The sequence below is a fragment of the Callorhinchus milii genome, unplaced genomic scaffold (assembly GCF_018977255.1).
Source record: "Callorhinchus milii isolate IMCB2004 unplaced genomic scaffold, IMCB_Cmil_1.0 Scaffold120, whole genome shotgun sequence".
In the NCBI taxonomy this organism is placed as follows: Eukaryota; Metazoa; Chordata; class Chondrichthyes; order Chimaeriformes; family Callorhinchidae; genus Callorhinchus; species Callorhinchus milii.
In genome coordinates, this window is record NW_024704861.1 from 130,937 (window position 1) to 141,972 (window position 11,036).

General features: G+C 54.8%; 1 protein-coding gene across 1 annotated transcript; it reads right to left on the reverse strand.

The window, feature by feature from the left end:
• Positions 1-3,732: 3,732 nt before the first annotated feature.
• Positions 3,733-10,910, reverse strand: LOC121851779 (charged multivesicular body protein 2a-like). Its single transcript, XM_042345855.1, has 5 exons — positions 10,869-10,910; positions 10,240-10,365; positions 8,451-8,587; positions 5,749-5,810; positions 3,733-3,842 (listed from the first exon to the last, which is right to left on the reverse strand). Exons 1-5 carry the CDS (start codon positions 10,908-10,910, stop codon positions 3,733-3,735), a joined length of 477 nt encoding a protein of 158 aa, XP_042201789.1.
• Between the last annotated feature and the right edge of the window lie 126 nt (positions 10,911-11,036).

The following is an 11,036-nucleotide window of genomic DNA, read 5'->3' on the forward strand; positions in this document are numbered from 1 at the left end:
CCCACTCTCTCCACACTCTCTCTCTCTCTCATAGCACCAGCAGAGACTCCGCTCTCTCTCCGCTCTCTCTCCGTGCTCTCTCCCCGCTCTCTCCCGCTCTCTCTCCGCTCTCCACGTTGTCTCCTCTCTCCCCGCTCTCTCTCCGCTCTCCACGTTGTCTCCTCTCTCCCCGCTCTCTCTCCGCTCTCCACGTTGTCTCCTCTCTCCCCGTTCTCTCCCCGCTCTCTCTCCGCTCTCCACGTTGTCTCCTCTCTCTCCGCTCTCTCTCCGCTCTCTCTCATAGCACTAGCAGAGACTCCACTCTCTCCCCGCTCTCTCTCCGCTCTCTCTCCGTGCTCTTCGTCCACACCGTCTCTCTCTCTTTGTTGTTCCCACTCGCAGGAGGAGCGCAGGAAGCAGACGCATCGGGACGTGGGCTGCCGTGGCTCATCATCATCCTCAACCTCCTCCTCGTTGTCGTCCCCCCCTCTTCCTCGTCTTCTGCGTTTGGGCGCTTCGTCACGTTTGCTCGAGAGAGCCGCAAGAGGTCGCGGTCGTGGCCAGCGAGCGAAGACGCTGACCGCACGGCGGCGGTGCGGCAGCAGCAGCAGCACAGATCCCAGTGAGCGCCCACCGGCCGCTGGGCGCGACGTGCGATCACTGACGAGGTGGTGGTGGTAGTGGGGTGATGGTGGTGGTGGTGATGGTGGTGGTGGTGATGGTGGTGGTGGTGATGGTGGTGATGGTGGCAGTGGTTGTGGTGGTGGCGGCGGCGGTGGTGGTGGTTGTAGTGGTTGTTGTTGTGGTGGTTGTGGTGGTGGTTGTGGCGGTGGTTGTGGTGGTGGTTGTGGTGGTGGTGGTTGTGGTGGTGATGGTGGTTGTGGTGGTGGCGGTGGTGATGGTGGTGGCGGTGGTGATGGTGGTGGTGGTGGTGGTGGTTATGATGGTGGTGGTGGTTGTGGTAGTGGTGGTTATGATGGTGGTGGTGGCGGTGGCGGTGGTTGTGGTGGTGGTTGTGGCGGTGGTTATGATGGTGGTGGTTATGATGTGCGTTGCATTAGCACTGCACTGAGATTGACGTCCCACAGTGGTCTATAGTAAAGGCTGTCACGAGTTCAATCTGCCTCGTGATTTACAATGCCATTTACGTATGCACTTTTAAAACATTAGATTGACAACTCACTTGTTTAGAAGTGAGTTTTGTGTTTAGTTTGGTGTCGTTCCCTCTCACCGCTGCGAAACAAGTTCAACACGCTGCACACGATGTACACATCTTTAGCAGGCCACTGGAACCGGCTTGTCTCTCTCATTACCTCTCGCTGTGCTGTATCCGTTCATGTCTGCCTCTCTCTCTGTCAGCATGCTTGGCCATACATCTGCAGTGGGCAGAACGGAGAGCGAGACTTCTTTAGAGGCAACACGTTTATTATAACAACGTGACCCTAACACGAAGGGATAACGGCCCCTTCCACTCGATACTCGACGTAGGTCACGGCTTTGGGTCTTCAAGTACTACACGACAACAGCCAGCCGGACACGCTCAGGGCTCCTCCGGCTTGTATAGTCAGTCCCGGCTCTGGAGCAGACCGGTGGACACGGCAGCCAAAGGAGAGAATTCCACCCCGCGAAGACGTCCAAGAGAGAGATGGAGCGATTAGCTCGGCTCGTGTGCAGGCGATGGATTCTGACGACATCCTAGGACTGAGAGTGGGGGTTGGGACTTCATACAGCAGTGGGTAGACAATTGCTGGTCACGTGGCGATGTACTACGTGAGCTTGCATTGTTTGCAATAACCCGTAGATTCACAGGGAGGCATTCTTCCAGACACGACCGACAAAACGATTGTTTAATTGTCAAGGGCTGGAACATCTTGCCAAGAGCTGGAACATCTTGCCAAGAGCTGGAACATCTTGTCAAGAGCTGGAACATCTTGTCAAGAGCTGGAACATCTTGTCAAGAGCTGGAACATCTTGTCAAGAGCTGGAACATCTTGTCAAGCGCTGGAACATCTTGCCAAGAGCTGGAACATCTTGTCAAGAGCTGGAACATCTTGTCAAGAGCTGGAACATCTTGTCAAGCGCTGGAACATCTTGCCAAGAGCTGGAACATCTTGTCAAGAGCTGGAACATCTTGCCAAGAGCTGGAACATCTTGTCAAGAGCTGGAACATCTTGTCAAGAGCTGGAACATCTTGCCAAGAGCTGGAACATCTTGTCAAGAGCTGGAACATCTTGTCAAGAGCTGGAACATCTTGTCAAGAGCTGGAACATCTTGCCAAGAGCTGGAACATCTTGCCAAGAGCTGGAACATCTTGTCAAGAGCTGGAACATCTTGCCAAGAGCTGGAACATCTTGTCAAGAGCTGGAACATCTTGACGACGATGGAGATGGCCGAGTATCCCAGTGTAGGACGACAGAGCTTGGGCGATCGTCTGCGGCTTTTTGCCCCCTCCCTGTCGCCCTCGGAGAGGGGGGCGAGCGAAAATTGCGCGCCTTTATAAACCTACGTGTACGCGATGTTCACGCTTGTGTGTAAGCTGTCAATGAACGTGCACACACACGAGAGAACAAAACAATATTGACAGAAACTTGAACAGGCCGCCGCCTGCGATTAACCAAGTGCATTGACACCATTGGAACCTCATTTGCCAGTAAAAAATATGATAATTGGTTTTTTACCCTTCTATCTGGCAACAAAACTGACACCTTTTTTACAAGGAGTCATGTTTGTATAGACCACAATACCTGCAGTCATAATGCAAACAAAAAACACAACTCTGATAATGTATGCACTGTCCTTGAAGTTGAGTGACCTGCGCCTTTTGGCGTCATCTGGACCAACCCATGTGAGACTAGGCTCTAAGGAAAGCTGTCTCGGGTGTGGACATCTGCTCCTGTGGTTCTGTGGGGGTGGGCGGGGTTGGCGATCTCCAACGGGGCAGGATTCCTCCCCCCCCCCCCCCACGAGGATACAGACGGCGACAAACGGAGACAAAAACGCGCTCCGATTAAGGTGCGAACGGGCCGTGTTAGTGAAATGGCAAAAGCCTAAAAACGTACAAACTGCAGCAAGTATCCGGAACAGCAAATATGAACGGCCAAATGTCCCAAGCATGAACGTCAAACGACAAAAGCCACTTCCAGAGCGAGGCGGCTTCAGTGTGCGGCGACTTGACCGAGCACATCGCGTGCGTCAACGGGGAGTGCTGGAGGTCAGCGGCCCGGCGGCGGACCCAAGTTTCACTCGCGACCGTGGCCAACATCAGCGGCAGATGATATCGGTCCTGGGCCTCCCCTAGGTCGACTCGGCCTTAAAACGAGTTACCTGGTGCGTGGCCGGGCGTGCAGATCGTCACGCCAGCCCCCCCCCCCCCCATAGCTGCCCCCCTACCATCCTGGACAGGCGCTTGCCAACAGCACAGCCAGTTAACGACTACGGGGGGTTGGTGGGGGGTGGTGGGGGGGTGGAGTCACTGCACACCGCCCCACAACGCCGGTGACACAGGTTCAATTCAGACCATGGCCGCCACCGTTTCACTGATTAGCATCCGAACCTGGCATGGATCACAACCCCCCCCAACCCGCCCCACCACCTCCCACCCACCCCCCACCCACCCCCACCCACCCGCCCCCACCCACTCAACCACCTCACCCCCACCCACCCGCCCCCCACCCACCCCCCACCCACCCTGCCCACCCGCCCCCCCACCACCCACCCACCCCCCACTCACCCACCCCCGCCACCCCACCCCCCCTAATCACACTGCAGGTCGTTGAGTCGCACGTCGAGGTCGGCGGCGGCCATCTTGCCTGCGGCCATCTTGCCTGCGGACACGCTGAACGAGCCGCCTGTGGCCGGCAGAGCTGCGGGGGGTGGGGGGGCGGGGTGGGGGTGGGTGGGGGGAGACACACGGAGAGAAAACAGCGACGGTCAAGCGCACGCACACGGAACACCGCCACTCGCACAAAGACAAAGGTCCCCGTGCAGCCTTCACTAATTGGAGGGGCGAGTGCCGTCAGCGAGCGGCACCTACGAAGGCCGCCGGCGCCGTGGCGCACGAGGGGGGGTGCGGGTGGCAAGCACCACCACACCCGGCCGCCTTTGTCTCTCCCCCAGTGCTAGCGATGTTCACTACACACCGCACCGGGTACTCGTTTGAGACCGAGTCGACCTAGGGGAGGGCCCAGGACCGGTTCAGATCATCGTCACCGGTGTTGGCCGTGGCGCTGACCGCTGCACTCCCGCAGACACAGAGAAGACCGCCAGCCACGCGGCGCAGCTGTGGAGGCGGCAGCGAGGGCTGGTGGCTCGCCGGGAGCAAGCGGTGCAGGCAAGCGCGCACTGAACGCCACCCGTTGCATCTGCATGGGATAGAGTGTTGCCCCCTCGCACGCGTTGGGCATTCTCTGGGTGATTCAGTTTCCTCCCACGTGTATTAACGGTCGTTAGTTTACTGAAATTTGCTTAATAAATCAAGGGCTGCAGAACCCAGGCAATTGTTGGTAGCACCGTCTCCTGGCTGCTGCTGCCTTCCCCCACTACTCGTCCACGCTGCCTCCTCGTGCTCTCTCCGTTCGACGGCGATGAGCGAAATGCCGGTGGGGAGGAAGGCAACGGCAGTGGCACAGCGGCACAAGTTGAAATTACAAATAACAACAATAATCGTAATAAGAGACCCGAGAAAAGCCAGAACAGCTCCCATGCTGTAAACACGCGTCGAGGCTTCGGCGACATCGGCGACGCGCGCGAGTCGTGCCGCGTCTACGAGCGGCCACTTTGCCCGTGGACGCACCGCGCCAAACCCTATCAAACGACGTAATTGTCTCCGCTTTTCTGATCCGACAACTCGCCGTTCTTCACGCTCCGCACGGCTCGGGGTCCGGCGGTCGTGCGCTCGCTGCAGAGGTTCGTATCTGGCGGGGCCACCCTAGTAATTACTGCGGTGTGTGTTATCACTCGGCGGGATGTCTGGGTGGGTGGCTGGGTGGATGTCTGGGTGGGTGGCTGGGTGGATGTCTGGGTGGGTGGCTGCGTGGATGTCTGGGTGGGTGGCTGGGTGGCTGGGTGGGTGGCTGGGTGGGTGGGTGGCTGGGTGGATGTCTGGGTTGATGTCTGGATGGGTGGCTGCGTGGATGTCTGGATGGGTGGCTGGGTGGGTGGGTGGCTGGGTGGGTGGGTGGCTGGGTGGCTGAGTGGCTGGGTGGGTGGCTGGGTGGGTGGGTGGCTGGGTGGGTGGGTGGCTGAGTGGGTGGCTGAGTGGGTGGCTGGGTGGGTGGCTGGGTGGGTGGCTGAGTGGGTGGCTGGGTGGGTGGCTGAGTGGGTGGCTGGGTGGGTGGGTGGCTGAGTGGGTGGTTGGGTGGGTGGCTGGGTGGGTGGCTGGGTGGCTGGGTGAGTGGGTGGCTGGGTGGCTGAGTGGGTGGCTGGGTGGGTGGCTGAGTGGGTGGCTGGGTGGGTGGCTGGGTGGGTGGCTGAGTGGGTGGCTGAGTGGGTGGCTGGGTGGGTGGCTGGGTGAGTGGGTGGCTGGGTGAGTGGGTGGCTGAGTGGGTGGCTGGGTGGGTGGCTGAGTGGGTGGCTGGTGGGTGGCTGGGTGGGTGGCTGAGTGGGTGGCTGAGTGGGTGGCTGAGTGGGTGGCTGAGTGGGTGGCTGGGTGGGTGGCTGGGTGAGTGGGTGGCTGGGTGAGTGGGTGGCTGAGTGGGTGGCTGGGTGAGTGGGTGGCTGGGTGGGTGGCTGGGTGGGTGGCTGGGTGAGTCGCGAAATGAAGAAACTCACTCGAGAGTTTGTCCGCGAGGCCGAGTCCCAGCTCGTCCAGCACCTGGCTCACGATGGCATCACTGCACACGCGCACACACACAGACACACAGACACACACAGACACACAGACACACAGACACACACACCCAGACACACACACACACACACACACACACACAGACACACATGCACACACACACAGACACACACACAGACACACACACACACAGACACACATGCACACACACAGACACACACACACAGACACACAGACACACACAGACACATGCACACACACACACAGACACACACGCACACAGACACACACACAGATACACACACACAGACACACAGACACACACAAAGACAAAGACACACACACACGCACACAGACAGACATACGCACACACACACGTGCACACGCACGCACACGCGCACACACGCACACACACACGCGCGCACACGCACGCACACACACACACAAGGACACACACACAGACACACACACAGACATACACACACAGACACACACACACAGACACGCACACACACGCACACACACGCACACGCACACACGCACACACACAAGGACACACACACACACACACGAAGCCAATGGTCAAACATCGCGCGACCCCCTCCCCACCACCACCTGTGTAGCATTCACCAGCCTGCTGGGGCAAGTGCTATTGGCGAGTAACACCGCTGACAGACGGGCTGGGTGGGTGGCTGGGTGGGTGGCACTACGCCCGGCCACCTTTGCCTCCCCGGCGGCGATGTGTTTGTGACGCACCGCATCGGGTAATCATTTAAGGCTGAGTCGATCTAGCGGAGGCCCAGGATCGCTTCTCATATCCACCACTGTTATAGGTCGCACGCAGGAATTGAATTCGGATCTCCGGGTTCGTAGCGCAGTCCGCTAACCACGTTACACTGCTCCCCACGGCGCCGCACGGACAGGCACACAGACACACGCGGAGACAGACACACACACAAACGTACACACACACGTACACAACAACAACCGCCATTCGCCACTAAGTGGCGGTGACATCACCACGACGCTTGTGCCAGGCCATGTGCACCTTGAGGCCACGTGAAGTGTCGAACGCCCGCTGGCAGGTCACGGGGCAGACCCAGCAGGTGCCACGGGTCGACACACACACACTGTCTTGCCTCACGGCAGATGTGGAGCGTACGTGCACAGGAAGTTCCTGTTTTTTATGCTAATTTTGGTCACGTGACCAGGAAGTCAGGATGTTAGATTTACAGTGAACCACGCGGGCTTCAGCCATCTTACTAATAATTCAAGATGGCGGCACGCATCGCATCTCAGGAGACCACAGCCGCACTTGTCCATTGTGGGAGCTTAAGAAGCATTCTCTTTTTACCTTGTTACAATCAATAAATGACGATCGGAGTTGGACGTTCATCCTGGCTCCGAGGGTTTATTGAACGCAAGGTTATCTACTCGACTAGCGGTGCAACGCAGCACACAGCGAGGCCGAGATACACACGTACACACACGTACACAAGCCAAAAACAGAGACACTGACGCAAACAGGACGAGACACACACAGAGACAAAAGCACGGAGAAAGGCAAATAGTTGCAACCTTAAAAATCCACGATGCTTATGAGGCACGTGCGTGAATCCACAATGCCGCAAATTACTCCGGAACGCTTTGGTTAACCCACACTTCAATCTAGATTTGAAGCTTTCGTGACTGCAGGGATCCATACTCTTTGGTTCTTTTGGTAAAGTCACGTAGGTAGCAAAAAATACAATTAATAATTATTTTATTAAATAAAATTATTTTTTATTTTATTAAATACAAATGTATTTTATTATTATGAGAACCAAAGAGTAATCCGTACTTAGCAATGGTAGATCCGCTCAATATTATTGAGGCCTCATATATTTCCACTCGCCTATAGCCCGTCCGAGGACGGGCGTATCGCAGTTAATCAGAAATATTCAATCGAAAATAATGACCAGCTCATGGTTATTGATGAGGGGGTGGGGGCGGGGTCCACGTGAGTGACGTCATCAATAAGGGGGGGGGTCCACGTGACTGACATCACCAGCTCATGATTATTAATGAGGGGGCTGGTCGACGTGGAGTGACGTCACACGCGGGACACACAGACATTCTTGGCTCATGGTATTAGTGACGAGCTTCACTACCCCGGCTTCACCCGGGACTTAATTCACCACGCCCGGCCGCGTTTGTCTCCCCAGTGGTGACGTTCACGCACCACACCAGTTAATTGTTTGAGGCTGAGTGGACCTAGGGAAGGCCCAGGACCGGTTCAAATAATCGTCAACGGTGGTGGCCGTGTGGTGTACAGTCTGGAAAGTACCCACGTGGCAATTTTCCAGTGTGTTGCATGTCGGGAAGTACGCTGAACATTTTGAACAGACACACACATACACACAACTTTGCCTTTGATAATTGTTTTTTACCCTTCTATCTGGCAACAAAACTGACACCTTTTTACAAGGAGTCATGTTTGCATAGACTGCAATACCTGCAGTCATAATACAAACAAAACACACAACTCTGATAATGTATGCACTGTCCTTGAAGTTGATTGGTCCACACCTGAGACAGCTTTCCTTAGTCTCACATGGTGTTGGACCAGATGACGCCAAAAGGCGCACAACTCAAAGACAACGCACCATCAGAGTATGAGAGCTCGCGACTCACCCCCCCTCACCTCTCCTCCTCCTCCTCGTCGCCCTCATCGCCCACGGCGTCGTCGATGGCGTCGTTCATCACCTCCTCCTTCACGTCCGTGATCTCCGACTGCTCCTCAAACTCCATCATGATCTTGTGGACCTGCGGCAGCGTGAGCTGGGCGGGGTGCGACACGCGCGCCGGCGGAGACGAGTCATCGGTCGTGTATAGTAGTGTAGTGTATAGTGTAGTGTATAGTGTAGTGTATAGTGTAGTGTATAGTAGTGTAGTGTATAGTGTAGTGTATAGTGTAGTGTATAGCGTAGTGTATAGTAGTGTATAGTGTAGTGTATAGTGTAGTGTATAGTGTAGTGTATAGTAGTGTAGTGTATAGTAGTGTAGTGTATAGTAGTGTAGTGTATAGTGTAGTGTATAGTGTAGTGTAGTAGTGTAGTGTATAGTGTATAGTGTAGTGTATAGTAGTGTAGTGTATAGTAGTGTATAGTAGTGTAGTGTATAGTGTAGTGTAGTGTATAGTAGTGTAGTGTATAGTGTAGTGTATAGTAGTGTAGTGTATAGTGTAGTGTAGTGCCTCCATAGAGCCCAGTGTGTTCACTTACCGACCATTCCCCTGTTAACGACGGGCTGTTGTCGATGGAGTAAATATTAATTAATGCATCGATTAACCCCGTTTCTTTTAACACGATGTGTTTATAATGTTGTTAGTATCTTTATGAATTAATATGTTCATTGTTTAAATGTTATAAAGAACTTCTTTTGAAGGGTAACTTTCGATGCCATCGGAACGAATTAAGCCTTTTCGCTTAACCACCAGTTTCACGGAACCAATCACCAACGTGAAGAAGAGGGATTCCACTGTAACAATTGTAACCCAAGTGCAATCATCGCCCTCGACCCGTGTTGTTGATTTGTTTATTGAGTTTGTGAGCCAGGCTCAGCCAGGACCCCGCTCCACCACAATTCACCCAGGCTACCAGCGAGCACGAAGACTTAGACAAGTCTCGACCCGTAGCCAGAACAACAAATGTCAAACATAAATAACCATCTTCTTGGTTCTTTCGGTAAAGTCATCACGTAGAATGGAAATAATAAAATAATAAAAATATAACATAATTAAATACAATTTACACGACGTTTCGGCCACAACGCAAGCAGCTGTCCTCAGGTGAAGACCAGGTCTGTCAGAAAGACAGTGTCTAAATGAAACACCACCAGCTTGGCAGCGTATATTTAAGCTGCTGGGTTGGAGGGGGAAGAGCGCCTTGACAAAGGAATTTGCATATCAAGAGGAATTTAGCATATTTAAGATACAATGTTGAAGAATGGCAGTCGAAGAAGCGTCGATGACATTTTTTTAAGTTTTGAAATCCCATCGACGATACTCGTGCCATTTTTGATTTGCTCCTGTTTGTGTAACGTATCGCTGACCAAATTCTTTTCCGGAAGTACATTTTCAGAGCCAACGAAACGCCCGGAAAATCGCGGTGGTGTTGACGGTGGTCACCCATTAAATTACCAACCAGGCCCAAAAACCCTGCTTAGCTTCCAGACAGCCAATGAGGTGCGGGCGCATGCCGCAGTGATTTGCTCGCAGGCGTAGAGTCGGCATTTCTTCTTCAACGCATTTATTGTTTCTGCTTCCATTGTCCACACTTTGAGTTGTTCCGTGTTACTTTGGTGACCCGGGTGATCACACGCGCAAAATTCTCGTCTCTGGAGTTGGTAAGACAAAGGCGATTAAGCGCGATTCTAGCGCTCGCGAAGCTCCGTGCGTGTGCGTGCGAGGCAGCGGGGCCCAGCACACCTACCTGCTGGTTCATGGCGGCCATGGCCCTGGTGACGCCCTTCATGGCCTGGGCCATCGCGCCGTTGGACTTGAGCGTGTGCATCTTGAAGGACACGGCCTGGATGTTGGCTCGCATCACCATGAACTTCTTGGGACACGTGTGCAGGGTGAGGGTGGGACACGTGTGCAGGGTGATGGGTGGGACACGTGTGCAGGGTGATGGGTGGGACACGTGTGCAGGGTGATGGGTGGGACACGTGTGCAGGGTGATGGGTGGGACACGTGTGCAGGGTGATGGGTGGGACACGTGTGCAGGGTGATGGGTGGGACACGTGTGCAGGGTGATGGGTGGGACACGTTGCAGGGTGGAGGAGGAGGCGGGTAAGGGTCGGCAACTTTGAGTTTGGGAATGGAATGTGCCCATCTCCATGTGACAGACACACTCTCTCTCTCTGTACGTGCCTCTTTCCCCATATCTCTCTGTGTCTCTATTTTTGTCTCAGCTCTGTCTCTCTGTCGTGTGTCTTGTGCCCTTCGTGTGTGGATCTTTCTGTTTTTGTGTTTGTCTCTCCGTGGCTTGGTCTCGTGTCCTACTTTCTTCGTGTGTGGATCTCTCTCTCTCGCTGTTTCTGTGTGTCTCGTTATTCCTACCTGTGTCTTTCGCCTCTCTCCGTCTCTGTCGCCCGTGTCCATCTCCCTTGTCGCGTTTCTTATCGCTCTGTTGACCCCATCGCCCTGAGCCCACCGCCCTGACCCTCGCCCGCGGCAGGACGCCGTCAAGATCATGGCCAAGGACCTGGTGCGCACGCGTCGCCACAT